Here is a 22,537-nt window from a genome sequence, read left to right as displayed (position 1 = left end):
TCGTGGAGCACTGGGCGCAGCGGGGCTGGGTCCCTGGCTCACCTCCCTCTCCACGACGGCTGCCGTCATTGCAGGGCTGAGCTGAGCCCAGTGGATGATCACTTTTGCAGGACACACTAGAAGTGACCTACCCACTATGCATTTAACAGGGCACGTTACCTCCGAGGACAGTGATGTCGCACCAGAAAGACGGGGAGCGCAAAACGCACCAAACCTTGGGGCAGCGTCCCTGGGCGAGTCTGGCAGATGAGCTGTTTCATGGTCAGACCACAGGGATTCCTCTTTATTTTTCTGATTAAATAAACAGCAGAGAGCACGAGGCCCTGCGAGGACATTTGTAAATCCCGGGTACCATCTGCTGGCGGGAGCAGGCAGCACCCAGCGCCTTGCAGGCCCCCACCCAGCGCGGTGGGATGCGCGGCCATGCCCTGCCTCCTGCCAGCCCGGCCACCTTGCAAGCACAAAAGCTGTCGGTACGCAGATGTTTAATGAACATAATTTTATTTTCAAGTTAATTTCATCAAATTGTTCATGCTTGTAAAGTGCAAACTCTGCAGGAAAGACATTCAGCAGCCAAAAACATCACAGCCAAGACAGGCATAAATTGGCGTGTGGGTTACTCAGCATCTCAAATTTGGATAGATGCCAGAGTTAACAGATTTCAAGCCCGATTTTTGCCAAGTAGCATAACACAAACTGTAACATAAGACACGCGCACAGTGATGTTACATGCAGGTTAAAGCATGCAGGAGAGCTTGGAGGTGTCTGACAGCAGCGGGGGGTTGCAGGATCAGACCACAGCTCTGGCAGGGGAGATTCAGGCATTCCTCCCGCTGAGCTCAGGGCACCTGCCCTAAACCTTGTGAGCAGCAAAGTCACACCTACAGGTGTGGCCGAGCAAATTCCTTGCCTCACTGTGGACTGACACCCGTGACACAGAGACAAAAGTATTTGTAAAGCATTATGTGCACTGAGCCCCTGGACAGGGTGCTGTTCACTGTTACTGTAAGAAGAGCATGGTTTGCACATAAATGGTTGGAGAAGAGGCATCCAGAGAGGGGCAGAGGGGAGGGAAGAGGCCAAAGTTGTAGTGCCACATGATGGCTGAACCCTCTGTGGGGCTGGGAAAGCAGAGCGAGGGCAGGGGAGGCTGGGCTAGAGGTATTTGTAGGGCTGCAGGGCTGCCGAACCCTCAGGGGAAAGGCGCTTTGACACTTGGATAAGCTCACAAAAAAAAAGAGCACCGCATTCCCAGGAGCAAATACGTGACCCCTTGTAAAAATCTGCCTGATTTCCCCATCATCAGAACTTGTTTCATCAATTTAATTTTCATCGGTGTGAAATGGTACCAGGCATGTTTCTGCTTTTCAGCCTGTTGGAGGTATCAGAGAATCCCTTACCACTGACACACTCCTCCTGAAACGAATTTCTTTTTGCTTCACTTCAGCCTGAAAGCTCCTCTAATACTCCTCCTGTTAGGAGGATATCAGGCAGCTGTGAAGTAACCTAATGAACCTAAAAGAACTGATTGCTGATGATCCTAATCAGTCGCTTCTCTATTGCCATTTGGTAGCTTGCTCCATCAAAGGAACAAACTGTGAATGAGCAAATGAAGTGTGATTTAAGGACACTTAAATACTCACAGAGTGGAGCTGCAGGTGAAATTGCAGTGGTTTTGGTTCTTAATTTTCAAAATTCCTCTCGATCGTTTCTGTCATTATTCTGGATGTGCAAAAAGGAGGTTTCCAAACCAGACATCTGAACAAATGAAATAAGGCAAATTATACACATATATGGAAGAGGGACACTAATAATCTCTGTCTGCAAAACAAGTTTATCTGGCTGCTGCTTGCCAAGAGGTTTTTGCACTCTGATAATTCAAGAAAAATACTGGCAGTGCTCTGAGTGAGGCTCTCCTGCCAAGAGACACAGAGAATAATCCCCTGAAAAGTGAAGCACAGCAAAATCTGGGCTGCAGCTCAACGTGCCACTTGGTCATTGCTCTCACCACCCCGAGCGGGCAGCAAGACGGGGTGCCAGCACGGCTCAAGCAGCAGCCCTGTGTGCGTCCTACAGATAGCCACGTCTCAGCGGCACGCGTGCGTGATGGCAACCAGATTTGCTCCTGGCTGCATTTCAATTCCAAGAACCACGTGCACTTAAATACTTTGCAAATAGAGCTTCTGCTCACTTGGGTTTAGCCCGATGATGCTGGTGAGCGCTGCCAGGAAGCAGGATGCCCACCCAGGTGTGACGGACCCTGCCTGGATGAGAGTTGTAGTGACCCAGTAATTCTTCAGCCCGGCAAGAAGTTTTACTCAGATTAAAGAAAAGATGCAAAAATAGGCACATTCTCAGAAAAATTCAGGCAAAACAGTAAGCTGAAAGTCTCAAGCTCTATCTGAATCTGACCGCTGGATTCAGAGCATCCAGGAGTGTTTCCACTGACAGCTTTACACTGCAGATTGGATCACCCCCTTCTTTATAGCGAGATAGTGACGGTAGATTGAGAGTTTGACAATATGCAGATTTGCCAGATTTGCTCCTGTTCGTTAGTATTATTTTTTATTTTAAAAGTGGTATGGGTTTTTTGGCCACAAAGATCCCCAGCTTTCAGAAACAAGACATTTGCACCTCTGCTATTTAGGGTACATGACCCTGCGAGCAGCAGCACCGTGCCATGGCTTGCTTTTCCTGCCTGGGATGGGGCTTTGTAGCCTGCTTCCATTCGGGTGCTAGCTTTACCGACGTAGCACGGCTCTCCCTTGCCATTGTATACAATGCCTCCGCTACCTGAGGAGGACAGCTCGGTGGCAGAACAGGAGCTGTCACTGGGGCACTGCAATGGATGTCGAGTGGCGGACAAAGGGCGAGCAGCGCTCCCGCTGAGCTCCAGCCTCGCTGCAGGGACTGGTCATTGGGAGCTGGCACCGACGTCCCCCTGTGCTGCTTCCTGGGAGCTCTTCCCCGACCATCAGTGCGGTCCTTTTGCACTTCTGGAGGCAGGCAGGGGTTAACACACAGCTTTTATATAGTGCTATTTTTAAAAGCAATTAAATGACAGCCTGTTATTGCACGGCACACTCTCAGGAGTCTCTGCTAATCGAGGTGGTTACCTTAAGCTAACTATAACATTTCTGATTCCACTGAGATATGCAATTCTAGCTCAAGCCAGCGTGTTTGAACTACATTTTTATGGTAAAAAATACTGTGCACAAACAGCTCTTCCTGAGAACTACCTCAACGTGCCAGAGCCAGCAGAGCTGAAAGCTATTTTCGTTATAACATGAATGAAAATGTTTCTCTAGTTGCTGGGCAAATTTAGAGCAAAACTAAAAAAAAAAAAAGGGAGAGGAAAAAAAAGAAAGACAGGGAGAAGTATTTTAAGAGCTGGGATTCTCTCCTAGCTGCAGGGGACCAAAGCACCCGCAGGCCAGCTGACTCCTGGAGAGCTGCACCAGGGGCTGGGCACAGCGAGGTCCTTCTGGTGCCTTAGGAACCGTCCCCAGGATGGGGAGCACTACTTGTTTGCTGGCTCAGGACACCCAGCCCATGGGTTTGTAATCCCCTGTTCATCCTTCTGATGAGCGCATGCTGAGAGAGAGGTCACCAGGATTTGCCACAAATAGCTCTGGTTCTCAGTGTGTGGAGCCAAAGTTTGGCTAAGTGTAAAAAGCTTTGTATAAGCCATGTTAAAGTAAAGGGCAGATTAGATCACTGGACTGTCTGATCATTTATGAGCGACTTATTTTCAGTTTCCACAAGGGACCCTGATTTTGGAGCAGGTAGAAGATGGATTTTTAAGGCATTAAGTATCATTAATGAGAAAGGGTTGTTTGTTTGTTTGTTTACTGGTGAGCACAGCTCCTAAAATACTGAATATTGTAGTATTTAGTGTTTCCTGAACCACAAGGAAATCACCAGCAATCGCCAAAGCCAGCCCGACTGCACAACCGCCGCCATTTTAAGCACAACACTCTGTGAACACACAGAGGGCAATATTTTAGCATCAACCCTTCTCCATCCTAAAGCTTAGGGAGGGCTGAATGAACCCAATCCAGGTACAAAGCTGGATTTCTATGTGAAATAGAAATAGAAACACCACACAACGCACAGGACCCCTGCTCACCACCAGCTGTGACCACAGTGGGCCGGTGCCCACGCAGGCACTGCTGCCTTGGGATGGCCTCCCCACGGAGGCTTTTCTTGGCTCATTTAGCTGCCCCGCTCACTTCTTCGCTATGTCCCGGTAACACATTTTCTCTTTTCACAGTCACATTAATTGAAACTGAATATTTAACGAGAAGAGGCATGTTTATCTAACATGAGGAGTCGTAGCTGGCCTGGGAGCAGAAGTACAAAGTCATAAGCGCTGTTAATATTGCAGCGCAAAGTGTCCCCAAAGCTCCCCAAAGTAAAGCTTAACCCCTAAAAGGACAAAGTGAGGGGAGAGACGAAGGCAGAAGCTGACACTAAACTCTCTGCCTGCCCACGTACAGCGTCCCCAGGGGCAGGGCACCACAGAGAAGGGACTGACAGAGGCCCCAAGGCCTGCAGCCTTGTTGCTTCCCTGTGAGCAGGCCTTGCTTTGGGACCTGTTTGGGCTCCTGCTTCGCTGAGTGGGGAGAGGCAATCCAGAGACTGTTATGCTGTTAGGAATTCTGTTCTGATGGCACATACCTGTGAGAACTTGACATCAAGTTCACTTGACACTTGTCACTTGACACCTTGGATATTTTCTTTTCATCTGAGTCCTCCAAAAGCTGGAAAAGGGTTGAGAACAAGCTGCCAAGGGGAGGCAAGGAAAACCTCCACTCACCAGAAGCTCTGGGAGGGCAGGAAGGGCGCAGGAACAAAACCAGGCCTCACAGACCCGCAGTCAGCCCCCCAAAGCCGGGCTCTGCTCTGGCTGAAGGGATCCCCATGCTCAGGCTGCAGACACCTCGAGTTCAGGGGTTAGGAATCGGTGACTGTGTTTGAACACCAGACAGATTTTTTGTTTCTGGCCAAGTCTCTGCTGTTGTTCAAACACTTCCCCTTGAGTGCACAGAGCAAAAAATGAAAAACATTTCTGAGGCAGGAAGGGCAGGAAGTCTTCAGAAACAAAGCGAGAAATTCCCCTCCAGCTTTCAAGCATTACCTTGTACATACACGCCTTTGGAGCTAGGCGCTAGAAGAGTAGTGTTTGAGTGAAGTAGTGCTTGCTGGGCTGAGTGAGAAGATACTTGGTTGCTGGAAGGGGTGTATGTGGCATGGTGAGTGGTGTCAGCAATAGCATGCTCCTTCACGGACCGTGAAGCACAGGCGAGGGGAGGGTTGGCCGGCTACCCTGCACTCTGCTCCTCCTCCCACCCTCACTCCTCTGCTGCAGTTTTGCCCCAGAAAAGCATCTGTCTGCCAGGGAAACACGTCCCTATGGTAACACGCAGAATATCTTGATGCAGACGTGCTCGTACTCTGACAGCCCGTGCTTTTTTGTGACACCTCTCATGGTAACATCATGAGGGCGTCAGAAAGATGATGGGAGGCCTCCTGTATCCAAGGCACCATTTGGATGATTTTCTACTGAATACCTTTTTTTCCTTCCTTCAGTCTTTCACTCTTCTGGCTCTTGAACTCTCATCATGACTAATTTTATCTGAAATGTTTTGCAAAATCTGTGCATTTACCTTTATCAGCAAAAATCCATAACCTCAAACGAGATGTTTTTGACAAGACTTGCTTTCCATCAAGTCACGCTGACAAGTGTGTGAGTGTGACTTCACTTCTCTCTGAACTGAATTCCACTTTGGCTTTCCCCTTATCATGGTCAGGTACTAACAAGACTCACTTGTACCTATGCCACCAACGAGATGGATTTCTAGCTATGCTGTTTGTACACTCTATTACTTGGGATAACGCTGTTACCATTTCTTCCCACTCTCCTGGGAGTAAATACGTTAAACATGCCATAAATTTAACATTTTAAAACACCTCATGCACAAGCAGGGCGGTCACCAAAGCCCCCTGGGTCGCAGTCAGGACTTCTGATCTCAGAATCAGAACAGGCACCAAGGGCAGTCACCAGCCACAGCCGACAGCTGCGGGCTCTGCCCTGAGCACCTGCAGGGTCCAGAAACTCGGAGACACCTTGGAATGATACCAGCAATGAAAGCTGCCACAGGGGAGCTCTCATTCGTTTAGGACAAGGAGCAATGAACGGTTTTAAACTGAAAAAGGGTAGGCTTAGATTAGACACTAGAAAGAAATCCTTTATTATAAGGGCTGTGAGGCACCGGCCCAGGCTGCCCAGAGAAGGTATGGGTGCCCCATCCCTGGACGTGTTCAAGGCCAGGTTGGTCAACCTGGTCTGTTGGGAGTGGAGTCACAAGGCTGATGTTGAACATGGAGGGGGCTAAAAAGAAACTGTGGTCTGTGACACCATGATGTACTTTAAATTTATTTCATTAAATAGCACAGCCTTGCATAAAACCGGAGACCAGTCTGGACCCTGCTTTTGGCTATGGAAAAAGTTGTGCTGATGAACATTGATACAAACTCAATCATGCATTTGCATGCTTCAGGGGCACTTTCCTCCAGTGTCCCCTCCTGGTGGGTGCCCAAGGGCTCTCGTAGTGCTTGAGAAGATGAGGTATTAAGGAATCACCATCTGTACTATCAATAACAAGAGAATATAAAGAAACCATGGAAATTATTAGTTTGGGTTACCTATACGTGCTACAAGCTAAGTCAGGATTTCATTCACTTATAAAGCAGGAATTATATTATTGCTTTGCAGACCTTTCCTTGAAGGTGAGAGGCCAGAATTAAACTCAAACCCAAAACTTACCCAACGTATCCACTACATAGATCCAACAGGCAAAACAGAAGTCCCATCATTTTTTGTCGCAGCAGAATCCACTCCGCTCTGTTTCTGCTCCTTTTGTCCCTGCTGTCAACATTAAGGAAGCCAGAAAGAGTATGCTGCTGTGCCAGAAACAATTAAGCGGGTTTTGAGGCTCCAGGGCAACCAAACTGAAGATGATTATTTTCTATTTTACATATAGCTTGGGACAGCTTTGCAGTCATGGTAATGTAAAATTTAAAATATTTTCTGCATTTTTAATGGAGTTTTTTTTTTTTTTTTTTTCAGAATTTTAAAAATATTCCATTTATTTTGTTCCTGTGCTTATGTTCCTGTTAATGTTTATGCCAAGAACCCCTGCAGAATACCTCTGCTATTTCCATAAACCCACCAGCACAGTTCATCATACAGATACATGCAGGCTTGCACACTGCAGGTTCATAATCAGGCAGGAAAAATGTCAGAACTGTAAAAAGAAAAAGCACAGCCCATTCGGTGCTGGATGGCAGAATCCAGCGGGAGCAGGGGGTGGCTGTGAGTTCCCTGAAGATCTGAGCCCTGGCTGTAGTCAGCAGTGACAGATGGTGTTTGTCAAGGGGACGGAGCCTCGCCTTCTTATTTTATCATGGAAATTTCACAGTAAGAAAACTATCAACGTTCACTGTTTTAGCTAACAAATTTAAGAAATAAATCCCACCGAGAAAAAGCCGGAATTCCTGCTGGAAGAGAGGCAGCCGGATGAAACTGGCAATTAAAAAGTGTGGTTTCTGTTATCCAGAGACATTGTCAGACATTGCATATATTTTAATTTCTCATTCAGGAAATGCACGGAGCATATACAGAGATTGCATCCAATACAAATTCATCATTACAGAACAATCAGAAAATAAAGATACAATTGACACATCGTTAGTGTAGCAGAACAGATTGAAGGAACTGATTCAAGCCGAGAATGAAATGAAAAATACTTACCAAGTGATTTTTACACAGATGAGCTATTTAAGCCTAAATTAATATTCTCAGCCAAGATATTGCATTGTTGCAATCTTTTTGTTTAACAGCTGCATCAGACTTGTGCGTAGCAACTAATTACAAAGCAGAAGCCCGTCATCTGAGAGCCCCTTCAGCAAACCCCCAAAGAATAGTCCCAGTCTGAAGCCCCAGTCTACAGAAGATGATGACAGGATCCAGCCAGAGGAAAGGGAACAGTTTGGCCAGCGTGACAGGCAACAGCTAAAAGGCAGGTTAGGGTTACGCTCTGCTCTGAGGTTTCAGCGGTTTCACTTGAAGAAGCTCACTAGTTTGCAACCTTGTCAAAATTGTTGAAAACTTTAGGAAATTTAGCAGGATTCTGTGACACTACCTGGAACTGATTTTGCGAAGAATCATACTTCAAGTCACAACACAAAGCTAGCTGAAAAACTACTTTGACACATATTTGGTGAGTTCCATACACTTGATGACCAAATCTTTTTTCCAAATGGGCAACTAAAGCTATAATTCTTCACTGAGACCGCCTCGACTGCAACTACACCAGCTGGATTTAAAGCCGATGTGTGCTGGAGATCAGACCAGATCAATACAGTTGGGCATTAAAATCTGCAAACATCGATCATCTGCCTGTATTTCGGTCTGTTATAAATCACCCCTGCCTGGCCAGCACCGCTTTCCAGTATCACAGACCCAACACCCTGCTTTTTGAGATCACCTTGTGTTACGTCACTTCTCCTGGCCTAGTCTGAACATCACCACTTCAAAGCAACGCCTGCCTACGAGCGATGCGCAGTGCCTTCTGTGATGTGGCCCATTCTGGATCATTTACCTGGTAAGACTGCAATGAACAGGACTATTAAAAATGTTAATTTAGTTCCTTACCTCTCTAGAGATACCCAGGTAATTTCATTCTCTCTGTGACATTAAAAGGAGATACAAACCACCACACATCGACTCACCCTCTAATGACATCAGTGAAAGGAGAGCTATACACTCCCAAAGAACAAAGCTAAGGACAGTGGGGAACATAGCTGAAACTGCAAGAGGAATTTGGATAAGCAAAAATGTTATTCCTCAAGTTATCCCTACAGTGCAGGGATTGGCCACTTCTTTTCAAAAGCAGCTGTAGAGAGAGCCAGTCTCTGGAGGGGAGATTATCTCTTCAACACAACCTCCAAGCGCCTTTTTTTTCCTTCTTCTTCCACTGTTGTGGTAAGATCTCAAAGTATCAGAGGAGACTGGAAAAGTTCTTTCATCCCAGGAAATACACTTAATGTAATGTATTTCCAAACATTTCTCTCTTGAAAGCCTTCTCGTACCAGTTGCTATTCATATGACACCATTCTTGTTTCATGTTTTCTGGCTTTGCTCAGTCTAATTAACTAACGAGCTTGCTAGAATTTTCAGTCACTGTGTGCCTGAAAATTTTAGCTTGGCATGCGTTCATACATTCCAAAACAACAGCAAACAGCATCCAGAACACATCGATCCTTTACCCTACTACAAGGCTGCTACTTGCAGCTAAGATTTCTCCTCCTCTTTGTACATACTACCTACATTGAGGGAAAATGTTACGTATTATCACGGTCAGCCCCTCAGGATAAATGAGAAGAGGGTGGTGTTGCTTACACGTAGGTCAGGGCGTTATTCACACATGCAACCGTTGTTTATCTTATCGTCTGTCAGGTCTGCCTACTGCTTTTTTCCTACTGAGAAATACGGGACGTGGAGTAACATGATTTAGAAAGTACAATCACCCTGCTCTAAAAAGGCAGACTTGTTGCTTCAGGACCTTGTTTTTCCCCCTCATGTCAGCTTCAGCAAGGGGTGCCAGCACAAGGACACGAGGAGGAGAGAGAAGTAGCTCGTGGAGGTGCTGACTCTGGAGCCCAGGCTTTTTGCGTTGCAGTTGTTGGAGTAGCAGCACTGGACGCTCACTCCGGGTGCTCTGGATCCGTCCCTCTTTGCCCGCTCGCAGAATGAGCTGAACGAGCAGGACTTCATAACGCCGCCTGCAACAGAGCCACAAGGAGCCAAAGAGCAGCGCGCTCACCTGCAGCGGCCCGTCTGCATCTTCCCAGCACAGACCTGGCCATCCAGTAGTGAGGAACCACAACGGTTTGGCCTTTCTTCACCAGTAAATGAGTACCGTTGCATCGCATCACAGCACACTGGAAGCTCCCACTTAAGCTAAATAATTGGAATTTTTCTTAGGGACAACCGATGCTCCTTAAATATCTCAGAGCATCAAAGTGCAGTGCCTCAGCGGGCTCTTTTCTGCCCTGACTTCTAGGAAAGTCACTGAACTTAAAAGATAAGATAAAAGAAAGAAGTAGGTAATACTTAAAATGCTCTTTTATAGCTATCACATGCAGTGGGACATGGCTCAGCATCACGGCATACTGACACATCATACCCAGCAAGGCTTTGTATTAGACTGCTGCTAAGCCAATAAAACCGAGATTTATTAATCGGGTTTATTTGGAGAGAAAACATTTCTTTCTTTATTTATTCTCCTCTTTAGCTGGCTATACTCTTCTAACACCATTAGGTTATTTATTTCTATGATTAAAAATTTGATGAGCTACTCACTCGCTTGTCCTCTAATGACCGCGCATGCATCTGAGTGCCCCGGACACTGCTGCGTTCCTTGTCGGTTACAGTCTTCATCGCTGGAACCTACGCACGTGTAACACTGCAGTGCTTCACCTGCCAGCAGGAAGAAAAGACCTTGTGTAACAGTAGAGCTTAGAGTTTACCCCCAAAAAAGTGGTAAAATACCAGCAAGGCAGTCTAATTTTGTTTGCACCACATGCAAATATTGCCCAAAAGTTTTTAGAAAATTAAGATTTTGCAAATCTTATCGAATTTTCTTTTTAATGGGGTCCAAGTAATGACTTTGAAGATAAAACAATTAGCCATATGCTATTTGTTACAATTTGCACTTAGCATAATCCAAGAATATCTGGTCTGTAATTGCATCCACACCTTCTTGTAACATGTTTAGAGAAGAGCCCAGCTGGAACAAGCAGGAGTATCATGTTTTTTTTTCCCCTCCATCATGGTCTTTGGTGCAGAACACCAGGAAAAACTACACCGTAACCACCTGAAATCTGACTATGAGCCATATTTAATTATCTCCTAAAGCACCAATTCAGCTGGAACGCACAACAGTTTACCTTGTTCATTTTGCTTTTGTCTAAATACGACAACCATCACTTAATTCTCTTGATTCCCAAAGTTCATCCTTGGTTCAAACCACAGAGTATGTTCAAAGGGAAGCACAAATTTGAAACACATTTAAAATACCGTACGTAAAACGTGCAGAGCAGAAGGCACGCCTGCTGTGCACAGGGACACGTGCATTTACATTTGTTTGCACACCTATTTACATTTACATTACGCAGCAGAGGTGAGATGCTGCGCCGCTAACCACCTACACAGAACGCTCTGAAAACAAACAGACCTAGAAAAAAGCCCAGAGAGGCAAAGAGGCTGAGCCATTCCTGACGTAGGAAATAGAAAGAAATTAGAAAGCAAAGAGAGTCGACTTACTTTTTATTATAAGAAGGGAGCTGACGAGAACCAGGCTGAAGACTGTCCGCATCATGGAGATACAGGAGGTGTACCATGAGGCAAAGAAAGCAGTTTGTTTGCTCTTAAAGCCTTAATGCTTATCTTACAGACCTAATCCTCCGCAGACGCTGCCTTATAGGATAAAGAGGTGTGCAAGAATGCTACTTATCTAGCTTATTCTGGTTGGGCTTCTAATCACGCCTGCTTCGTCTCCGCAAACCCTGCGGGCGAATTCTACCAGAAGCAGGAAGAAGAAAATATGTTCACCCATCACTGACGGATATGCTTAAAAACCGCCAGCCCATCACCTCACGTCACAGCACCAGCCCGTGCACACAGTCTCGTCGTATTTGCCGGTGTGATCTGCAGGATCAGGGTCAGAGTATTAGACGTTTTGTAGGATTAAGCCTGCTTGAGACTTGAATGGTCCAAATCTAGCATATATTTTTACAGAAAGTACAAGATGGAGATACAGAGATACAGACCTAGACATACAGATAGGTGCCCGTGGGCAGTATGACCTTGCCAGCAGTCCCCCGGGGTGCTCCGGGTCCCATCCCCAGGCAGGGACACCTCTCTGTGAAGGACTTCCATAACAAAGGGTGCTGGACCTGGAGCTGCACCCGTAGTAAGCAGGTGAAATAAAATGAAGCCACTTCAAGTTTCAACGAAAAAATTTATTTACAATAGAGAATTTCATTTAAGTGACATGCATTTTCATTTTTTTTTTCATTTTTCATTTTATTTTACAAATCGGCAAATGCAGATAAAGTTTACACTCCTTAAGGCAAGAGTCCCCATGCAAGTAATACATGTTTATATTAAATCCAAAAGACATCCAACATGGGAACTCATGTACAAAGGGAAGGCTAGGATCAGCAATTTGTAATTTCTTAGAGAACTTGACAATCTCCCTGATACAGGAACTTTGAGATCAACTTGCTATGAATTATACTATGAAAATGCAAACAATAGCAAGAAATTCTGATAGTCATCTTAGTACTGCATACAATTAAATCAACTTTATTTAGAAAGAAAATACAGTAGTGCATACGAAAAAGTGAAAATATAACCTGTCCACGTAAATGTATGGACGTCAGTGTGCCAATGGTCATATTGCACTCAGTATCGAAGTCCAGAGATTTGGTTAAAAGTTAGCTTTTCCCCATTTTGGCAATCAGTTCATCGCAGATCTTTGTTAATTCTTCTATCTCCTTATTCTGGAAAAGAAAAGGCAATATCGAGTATTGTGAAAAATATTATTGCATCAAGATGGGTGTTCTTTTAAAAAATATTCGACCTTTGGGAGAAGTGCGGAAGAATTAGATTTTCTCCAATACTGAGAGCAGAAGATATAAAATATTTGTGCACATAGCAGAGCTACGCATTCAGACAATATGCTCGTTTCCAGGCAGAGCTCCTCCTACTTCAATAAATACAATTTTGCACTGAAGCACATGGCTTTACAGCTGCTGTTCCTAGCGTGTGATGATAACGCGTGGTGTAAATTTATTTCTAGGATGCTCTTCATAGCACTACTTTCATTCTGTTTTCTGGAGGCTCTCAGCAAGGACCTCTGTATTATACTGGAAGTAAGCTCCTTCGTTAAGCTAGAGATCACGGGCTATAACTAGGGATTTACACATCTCTTTTGCTCCAAGCTGCACAGACCTGTGTCTGACCACTGTGTCTGTCTAACAGCTAGCGCCATTTCAGCTAACATTGGAATTACAGCTAAAATTAAAAACAAAAAATGAAAGAACTAAACCAAGGAAGACCTCAAATCCCCAAAGCAAAGCAAACAAAGGGCTCTCCTTGGTACACAGGTGCACGCTGAGCTTTGACTGGGTCTAAATCAGCCCCCGAGGCTGGCCAGTGGCTGAGATCACAGCCTGGCAGATGGGGCCGTCTGCCTCAACTGCCTGGGCAGCAGATTTTGCTTAAGGCTTGAGCCACACGGGGCGCATCCCCAGAGCAGAGAGCTGCTGGGCATGAGGGCAGACCTTGGCTGTGATCTGAGCTCCAGAGGAGTGCTGGATGCAGCCACTCTGGGTAGAAGGCTGTGCTTCACCTTGGCCATACCCCTGACTTGGTGTTAAAAGAGCTGAGCTGCTGCTTACCTTTTGTTCCAGTGTTCTTTCCAATGCATCCACTTTCAGCTGCTCTTTACGAAGGCTGGCCTGATACGCTGCTTGCTCTTGCTGAGCCTTGCCTCTCACTTGTGCAATTTCAGCATTGGCTCTAGAAAAACACAGATTTTTGTCACGTCAGGTTGTCTACAGAAGGGGACAGAAGGTACCCAAGGATGGACTACAAGAGGGTGTTGGAGGGCAGGGCTGTTTTTTCTTTGTCTTTGAAAGCAGCCTGAGACTTGTCCCTAGAGACTTTTGATGACTCTCTTCCTCAGCAGAGGCTGTAAAGTCCTTTCTAAATGTCTGGTCCCTTCCTACTTCTCTCAGACTTGTGCTGGGGTCACTTAGTTGGAGGTGTTTTACGGAAGTTTCTCAATCTGATTTCCAGTTCTCGCAGACCCTGGCGTCCAGAGGACTGTAATATGAGGCCTGGATGCTACCCCAGCAATGCTTACATTACATGGAAGCGTTAAAGATAACAGTATTATCAACCAGACCTGCCTGTCTTAAGCCACAACCAGATGTTCACTCCCCTCTGGTGGCTTACGGAATCACTGTCCACACAGATCCGGCACCATCTTTCGTGCAGCTACTCCTTATCGCCCTCCCAAGTGCTGATCCAGTTTAGAACAGGGATCCAATACGAACAGAGGGAGGCTTGCACTGAAACAGCTGAATAGCACTTACACGTTCTGTTCTGCTGCTGGACGTAAGGGCAGTAACACAGCACAGGGGCAATAGCAAACCTCTGGGACATGAACGCTAGCTGCAGGTGTAAATATCTGAGCGCAGCCCTCCACGGCTACACAAACCTAGCTAACGGCTTCCTTCTTGATCTTCCCTGCAAAATATGTTAAAGAAACATGAAGACATTTGATAAGGAGAGAATTTTCAGGTGCTCTATGTGGCCTCCTCTTAGAGGACCCTTTCAATATGAAAATCGTTCTTTATCTTTAGCTGTGGTCACCAGCACATTGCAGAAATGCTCGGAGTGGCATCTCATTCAACCCTCCGTCACAGAGCAGCCTTGGCTTGGCATGTTGACAGAACGGTTTGGGGATGAAGATCCCTGCCACAGGGATCTTCCTGCAGCACCAACTCCTGAAAAGAGATGCGCGCCGTCAATTACCTGTCCAGTTTCTCCTCAGCATGAATTTTGAGAGCTTGATACCTCTGTTCTTCTTTCTTTACTCGGGATAAATACTCCTGCGCGCATTTCTTTAATACTTCTTCATTCTTAAATGAAAACATTACGTTAAATTTAGCCCAAGAGATTGAAGTGTATGACAGGCACAGTCGTATATTGAAGGGATGCTCCCCCACAGAGGCCACCCGAAGCAATACTACTAATGCAAAAAGCTTTACAATGCTTCAGTTTGCATTTGATTCTGGCAGGAATCCTTCGTTTGAGGACTGACCAGAATTCACGTATTACATTTACCAGAACTCTGAGTCCACAAACCAGCCCTGATGCGTGCTACAGTTCCACAGTTATGTGACATTTATTGAAACTGCAGTGTGCGATACCGGAATGGGAACAAGCTACTCTTGTGCAAAACCTTGATCTTCTCAAAGCAGATAGAAAAAGACAGCACAACCGAGCATTCATGCTCTCCCTACCCACAGCACGCCGCGGGCTGATGTAGTAAATCAGACTCACGACTGGAAACAAAGAAGTGCCTGCTGTTAAGCAGCTTTGGTTTTCCACCATGTGAGTCTGCTAGTTTTGCTCTTAAAAGGAAGGAACTTTAATATGACTCACCTTTCGAAACCCCTCCAGTACTTCTTTCATTTTCTCGTATCTCCTGAAAAGATCTGCCAGTGATTTCTCCACTGAGTTCAGATCTGCCAAAGCTTGCTCCTTCTCCACTATCAGCTGCTGCACGGTGTGATGGGAGACAGATTTCTCTCTCTGCTCATCCTCTGTTAGAAAGAAGACGGGAGGAGAAAAAAGCAATCAGTGAGGACTCCGATTTCACTGTCATCTACAGCTTCTGCTGGGCTGTGCTCTTGGTTGGGTGTTACTAAATTGTGGAAGATCCAGAAAAGTCATCTTTACAGAGACACAGTCCTGTTTTGGAGAAGTTTGCTAAATACAGTGATATTTAAATATTTTGATACTAGGGAAAAACGTGAAAACATCTCACTGATGATTTATTTCACTTTGAACTCAGCTGTGCCCAGGAGAGCAGCACTGGATTCCCTTTTTGCCTGGCACTAGCTGAAGGAAATACATTTATGCATATTCCCAGGGCTGGCAGCGAGTCATTTGCTACTGCTGATCTATGCTTGCTATCTCGCACCATCCCTTCTAATCCCATACATGGGATGAAGCATGGAACTTTGCTTAATTTAATCCAACTCAATTTCTCCCCCCTGGAGAAACACTGCTTTGCAAACTTCCATTCTTCGGGGCTCTGTAGGCAAGTGCCAGGAAGGAAATCTAGCACTGCACAGACTTCTTAAGTCCTGGATGGCAGAAAACATCTTCTAAGCTTCTCCTGCGAATAACTAAGGGAGGGTGGAAAACAGGAACCCAAATCTGTACGGAAGTTGCCATTTCTCAAAGGTATTGACCTAGTAATAAAACAGAAAACCTTTACAGAATTACAAGGAAAAGTCTGCTGCCGTCTAGTAAAACGCTTCACTGTTTGCTTCGTAGCATAAGAAATGATTTTGGTGCCCATGCTTTAAGGGCTGCTTTCAATGACACTGCAATGAAGGCAAATCCAGGAAAATCAGCACTTTTGTATTACTTGGTGTTATAGTACCGTGTTTATTTTCCCCTCTGACAGGAGCTGAAATAAAAGAAGTTCTCCCATCTAAAAGCACCATGCAGTTTAGACTCTACAACCTCTCATTTAAGCCTCCTGTATTAGAAACATTCTGCCAAGAGTTTAGTTTTTTACCTGGGCAGAAGCCTTCACCTGAAATCAGTATTTCATGGTGTCGGCCGGCTCTGAAGTGCCCCAGTCCATACAGCACTGAGCCTGCAGCACGGGGTGGAGCAGTACCGTGACTTTATCAGCCTGATATCTTTCAATATCGGACAGAACCAAACTTCCCCGTGCACTCTCCTGCATTTTGACTTCTTAAAGACACGCCGTGGTCATTTGTAAGCTCAAATAAAAGGAGAAACCCACTGATTTCTTATTCCTTATTTATTTTTCTGAAACCTGGCACGTTGTCACCTTGTGTTCCGGCAGCAGACCCGTTTAGGCACGCTGCAGATTTCCTAGCGCCCAGCTCAGGCCCCAGCTGCTGACTGCAGGACGCTGCTCTTCGGCAAACACTCGCCCGTCACAGCCCCGTGCAGAAGGAAGCAGCCACGAGCATCAGCACTGAAGTACTGAGATGCACCTCATGCGACAATGCAAAATGATAGTAAGAAAATCTCCATTTACTTGGTCAGTTGACTGCCTTATTTTAGCATCCTGGTCTTCTTTTAAGGACAATCCAGAAAGCTGGTGACCCGAGGCTCGCTCCTCCCAACGAGGGAGCTTCCTTTTCCTCCCAGCACGTCACAGACCCCTGCTCTCTCTTCAGCTGGACCAGCTCCTTCAAACACCCCCAGCCCAGCAGTCCCAGCACGCCTGAACTGGGGCAACTGGTGCCAGACGCCCGCTTTCTCCTCTCCTGGCCCAGGGCCTGGGGAGGGAGCTGAAGACGGGGCATTTCCACTGGTGGAGCAAGGAGGAACGGGTCACCTGAAGAGAGGGAACGGTTCTGGTGGGCTTCACCTGGCTGGAGCAGGACTGGCAGACCTGCCAGATGTGTTCTACAGCTATCAGCTAGCTTTAAAGGCAGCCCGCCAGCCAAATCTTAGCTAAGCAGCTACAGATGCTCGCTTCTAAATCATTTTAAAATCAGTTTATGAAGTTATCTGATTAAAATATTTTAATTAAATGGCTTCCACGCCTGCAAAACACACTGCCCACGGCTCCCCACCACCACTAGGATGCTCAGGATACCGCGGTCCGGACTGGCAGGATGAGACCACCAGCACAGGACGCGCAGACCCGCTCTGAGGCTCAGCCCAGTGTTACACCACTGAATGGGAATGCAGCAAACACAGAACAAAAGCCAAAGAAAACAACAAAAAAAATGCAGAATGCTGGTGTGAAAGTTGGTGAAAAGCTCTACTTACCAGGCTTGCCTGTTTGTTTTTGCAAGCAAATAGCAAGAAGCAACAAAAACGGAAGCAAAATAGAAAATCAGGAATTGTTAGGAAAAGCAGAAAATAAGTAAGGCAACATCCTGTAATGCACACAGCAAAACATCTCCTCGCTTTTCATAATGAGCATTTCATTATGGCTTTCCACTTACAAGTACACGGATACATTTTTAACAGAAAAAAAAGCCCAACGTTACAAACCCAACACAGTAAAACCACGAGAGGGGTTTCGGGAGGGGGCCGTGGGTGAGCGTGAGCACGGTGCGTGTGTGCCGTCACCCCGGGTGAGCTGCAGGCCTCAGCACCACGCAGCACGAGCAGCAGCACGAGCAGCAGCCAGCCCACAAAGCCCTCAGCAAGGCCCTTCTTTTTTGTCCCCGTTGCCAACAGGGAGGGGAGCGTGTCGGGGGCTGAGCAAGTGTGAGAAAAAAGGGAAAAGGGTTAAAGCACCAGAAAAAAAAAGTTAGAGAGACACCAGAAGGGATCTGTACACTGGCAGATTCAAGCTCTGCTGTACGGCACGTGGCATGAAGCTAATTGTACGGGCTGCGTCGGGTAGCGCTGGGCTCTGTGTACACAACAGCAAACACAGGAACTGCCACAGCCCCCGAAATCAGGAGCAATTACTGTTTGCATTGCGTGCTTCTTTATAAGCAACCACGTCCACCACCCCGTATCAGTAACACCACCAGTTCGTGTTCATCCCACCAGACAACCTGTAAGAGGCCGGGTAGGATCCCTCAGCCCCACTGAGCAGTCGTTAAAGGGATTTGTGAAATCGGTTCCACTTGCAATGCCCCTGCATAAACAGCTCCGAAGGGTTAAATCATAAACAGAAAGAGCAGAGGCACTGCTTTTGTTGGAATGCACTTTTTTTTTTTTTGTCTGTTAGCAGTGAGACGTCCCTGGGACACGTCCCTGGGACGCAGCTCGGTGAAGCACATGCAAAGAGCCCGCAGACAATCATCTGCCTCTACAGCGCGGCATGCGGGTGAGTAAATTCGTTTATCAGAAGGACAGTAATTTGCACAAACGTCAGGAGAAAGTGGGCTAATTAGATCAAAAATTTACATTAAATGCAGTGAGAAGCAGCCTCGTATTTACTACGCTGCAGAATTTGCATATTGCTCCAATTAACACATGCTTTCTGTGCCACTCTTCTTCTGGTTCTTTTGAAATCGGACAGCAAATTGCATTCTTCACAGCCACAGCTCTTAAAAACTCGCTGTAGATCATCTGAAAGACTCTGCCATCCTCGGAATTAGAGGTTTAAAGTTTGCTATTTCCTCAGTGTTTGAAGAGACAATGTTTTACATATTCTTGTTGTCTTTCAATAAGAGGAGTTGGCAATTGTGGCATGCGCTATGCGTGTCATGGTTGTGCCTTTACCTTAGGATCCCTATTCTGTACCTTCTCATTGCACTACAGACTCAAAACTTGATTGATTTTTTTAAAATCCCCTTTTTAGAGAAGAATTTGAAAATCAGAACAAAAAATCTGTTAAAATGACATGCAGATGCTCGAGAAAAAAGGGCAGGTCCTGTGTCTGTCCGTACAGCCTGGTGAAGCTGCAGAGCTCCCTGCGCTGCTCCTGGGGAGCTATGCACAGGGCAGATACAGGACAGTGTTTTTCTGCCTGCACACTGAAAACATCCGGGTGAAACTCTGCGGTACTGAAAAACAATCACTTTGCAGCCGAAGAACACACGGAACAGGACACAGTTTCTGCAGTGTTAGAAAGAAGAACAAAATTACATTCTGGGGACCCTGACCCCGATTCTTTGCCACGTTTGGTAAATGACTGCACATGAAATACCGGAGTACATTCAGTGCAAAACAAAGGGAATCAAATTCTTGGCATACTTTGGTCACTCCTATTTTAACGCTTGCATGATGAGAACGACAGACGTTATGCCAGAAAGCAGGCAAATTCGTTCAGGTTCACATACAAAAGGCATTGGAGGCACAACACTAGGGAATGAAGCAAGGAAACAAATATTTCTAGACCCTTTTTTCTCTTTACATGATAGGAGGCTGGGCTGTCTCCCAGGGGCTATAAAATGTAGAAAAGCAGCAAAAGCGCCAGGCAGCTGAACTACTCCCCATCCCCAAACGCTAAAAAACAGAAGAAATGCAAAAACTGGGGGTCACACAGCACCGACCACGGGACTGCCAGTTTGAAAAGGGACAAGGCGACATACATTTGATAAGTCAATAGCTGTGACAGAAGTCCTTCTGTGTAAAAATCCTTTGTTGCAAGACGCACAGTTGCCCTTTGTGTCCCTGGCACGCTGTGCTCTCTCTGAGGGCTCTCCCAGGGGAGCAGTAATTTCTTTTGATTTGTTATTAGCCGGTGCGAATATGCTGGATGCACAACACTCTCCCTGCTCGTGGCTATCGGTACCTAGATGAGCCTTTCTCCTGTGTCTCACACCCCACGATTAACTGCTAGGCTGCTCCCCGTGCTGTTAATGATGTTTCCCAGTGCTTTACCCCAGGTGAGCACGGTGCCGCTTCTCATCAGCCACCGCTTCTTCTCCTGCTCGTCCCCGGGCACTTGGCCATGGAGAACCCACGGCCCCGTGCAGCCCTGGGCACTTACTGAGCTGAGTCCATACGGGACAGCACAAGGCACTGGTGCTTTGTTTAGTGAGAGCAGGAAAAGAGCTTTGGAAACCTGCTGAGGAGGTTTTAACATCGCACCCTGGGGGCCAGGCCTCCCGTGCCAAGGAAGTGCAAGAGTCCTGCGGGTTTTGAAATGCTATTGAGTTATTCACTCGTGGGGCATTCTGATAACAAAGGTATTTTCTAATTACTGTGAGGCAAACTCTGCCACAATACAGATCTTAGAGGAGGCCTTTATGTCAGTAAGTAACTGGGGAGGTGGATTGACCACTCACAATCTCTCAGCTGGGATTGAAGTTAATCTAGGTTTTGGTCTGACCAATGCACTTACCACAGATAATCCCCGTTGTTGTCAAGAGCTAAGTTTGGTATCTCCTGTTAGACAGCTGTGAGCAGATGACTAACGGGTTTTTAGGTCATTCAGAGACACCCGTGAGTTCTGGGCAAAGCGTCTGAACATGCTTCCTGTGGGACAGCTCGCTTCGATGCGGAACAAAAAGCCCTGACCTTGCTGTACTACCTGCACTGCCTCGGGGCCTGCTTTCTGTGAAACGAAGCTCTGGCTTTTCATCACAACCCAGCAACACGCACCGATGTCCTCGGATGCATCCCAACTCCCAGCAGCATCAGCAAGTATAGCTAGCATCAAAACGAAGCCTACAGACAAATGTTTTTATGCTCTCTTCAGAAAGTCAGAGTGCAGGAAAGCATCTTTTCACGATAGAAATACCTACCTATCATCTGAGCAATCGTCTTCTCATATTCTGAAACTATTTTCCTATAAGGGGAACAAAAACAAACAACTTTTAGCAAACATCATCATTGCTAATACTTATGTAGAAAATAATGCTACTCAGTGACTGAACTCGGGTATTAAAAACAGGATAGAGATCCCACACCACACTATTATTAGCTCTTTATTACCTGCGTAACAAATAAAACTGACAGCTTAAACGTTGCTCCTTTACAGGGAGGGAAAAGGAATTGCTTTGAAACAAACTGTTACTTGAAACATGCCCAAAGTACATTACCAGTCCTGATTTAAACATAAACGCATTGATTTCTTTCTTCCATCCCCTCTTTATTCTGTTTGCTTATTTTAATGTAAACATGAAGAGAAGTTATCACTGGTAGGCAAGTAAACCTAAGGGGAGTACAGCTGGCCCGCCTCCAAAACGTATCTAATCTTTACTCTCTAAATGCGAAGAACCGATCCACTAGCACTTAAGAGAAAATGACTAAAACATTCACTTACGGAGCACAAATTCCATCATGCCCTATTTCACAAATCTGTTTTGAAACAGAGGGGGTAAAATATTACTTTTAAGACCATTTTACTTTACATACTCACGGTAGGCTTTGAGTTTCCTTCCTGAAAAGAGGTTAGCCAAAATAAGCAGATTAAATGTGATTTAGAAAGATGATCCATCCCCTGCCAGAGCCAAATAAAGCTAATAAAATGAGACTAGCTTGATCAGTGCTTTGATTTGTGAGCCACACAGGACTGCCTATGAAAAACAAAATTACTGCACACTTCATCTGAAGTGGATATTCAGAACAGCCCGCTGGTATTTGAATACATATTTTGTCAAGTCTTAGCTTGCCTTCACGTGCCCCATTTTAGCTCACTCTGCTGCGGTCGGTGAGGTTACAGCAAGGATGCAGGAAAATCCCAGGACAGAAGTCAATAAGGAAAGGAGAGAGCTGTGGAGCTCCCCAAAACCAAACGCAGCAACTCCAGTACTGCCTGTGGGAAATCTGCCTCGGAAGCAGACCCCAGACACCGGGATCGCTTTCACATCCAAGGAAGACTACCTCAAAAACCTGCTGTAAGCAGTCAGGATGTTAGAGCCATGTCATGTCCTTGTAATACCGATCCCCTTTGGGAAGCTTTATCATCCTAGAAAAACGAGCCAAGGACTCAAGGCAATGAATACAGCATTAAAGGCTGTTACAGTCCTACACCTCCCAGCCTGGGCTCCACTGTGGAATTTGGCAATGAAGTGAAAGAACGTGATCTATTTCTTACTTCCAGCAGCTTAGGCTAGTTCAAGCACGCACCACATTCTGTGCATTACCCACCCTTACAAATAACGTAGCAGCTGTTCAATAAATGTGGGTACTGCAGTGCCACAGTGATTTTAATAATATTCAGTTTGGATAAAGAGGTAAATCTGGGCTTGTTCCAGATTC

General features: G+C 46.0%; 2 protein-coding genes across 12 annotated transcripts in view; both read right to left on the bottom strand.

Moving 5' to 3' along the window:
• Positions 1–9,211: 9,211 nt before the first annotated feature.
• Positions 9,212–12,033, bottom strand: LOC118168807 (urokinase plasminogen activator surface receptor-like). Of its 2 annotated transcripts, XR_004751805.1 has the most exons (4): positions 11,525–12,033; positions 11,393–11,434; positions 10,430–10,546; positions 9,212–9,849 (listed from the first exon to the last, which is right to left on the bottom strand). XR_004751805.1 is itself a non-coding variant. In XM_035329412.1 (3 exons), the coding sequence occupies exons 1-3, from the start codon at positions 11,445–11,447 to the stop codon at positions 9,644–9,646; spliced, it is 378 nt and encodes a 125-aa protein (XP_035185303.1). In that variant the 5' UTR covers positions 11,448–12,019; the 3' UTR covers positions 9,212–9,643. The 2 variants fall into 2 exon arrangements, 1 of the variants encoding a protein (XP_035185303.1); XM_035329412.1 differs by having other exon boundaries at positions 11,393–12,019.
• A 36-nt stretch (positions 12,034–12,069) lies between these two features.
• The window catches only part of TACC2 (transforming acidic coiled-coil containing protein 2), a 128,111-nt gene continuing 117,643 nt past the window's right edge, over positions 12,070–22,537 (bottom strand). For 6 of the 10 annotated variants that reach the window (XM_035329401.1, XM_035329400.1, XM_035329408.1 and 3 more), the window contains 6 exons: positions 21,079–21,122; positions 17,693–17,701; positions 15,308–15,468; positions 14,675–14,781; positions 13,534–13,654; positions 12,070–12,633 (listed from right to left, as the gene is read on the bottom strand). In XM_035329401.1, coding sequence (XP_035185292.1) covers positions 12,568–12,633; positions 13,534–13,654; positions 14,675–14,781; positions 15,308–15,468; positions 17,693–17,701; positions 21,079–21,122 — 508 coding nt within the window. In that variant the 3' untranslated portion in view covers positions 12,070–12,567. The remainder of the gene's footprint in view (positions 12,634–13,533; positions 13,655–14,674; positions 14,782–15,307; positions 15,469–17,692; positions 17,702–21,078; positions 21,123–22,537) is intronic. The other 4 variants (XM_035329402.1, XM_035329404.1, XM_035329407.1 and 1 more) reach the window with 1 other exon arrangement.

This window comes from Oxyura jamaicensis, chromosome 6, assembly GCF_011077185.1.
Source record: "Oxyura jamaicensis isolate SHBP4307 breed ruddy duck chromosome 6, BPBGC_Ojam_1.0, whole genome shotgun sequence".
Taxonomy (NCBI): Eukaryota; Metazoa; Chordata; class Aves; order Anseriformes; family Anatidae; genus Oxyura; species Oxyura jamaicensis.
The sequence above is the reverse complement of the archived record's forward strand: the minus strand, read 5'-3'. Positions and strand labels throughout refer to the sequence as shown.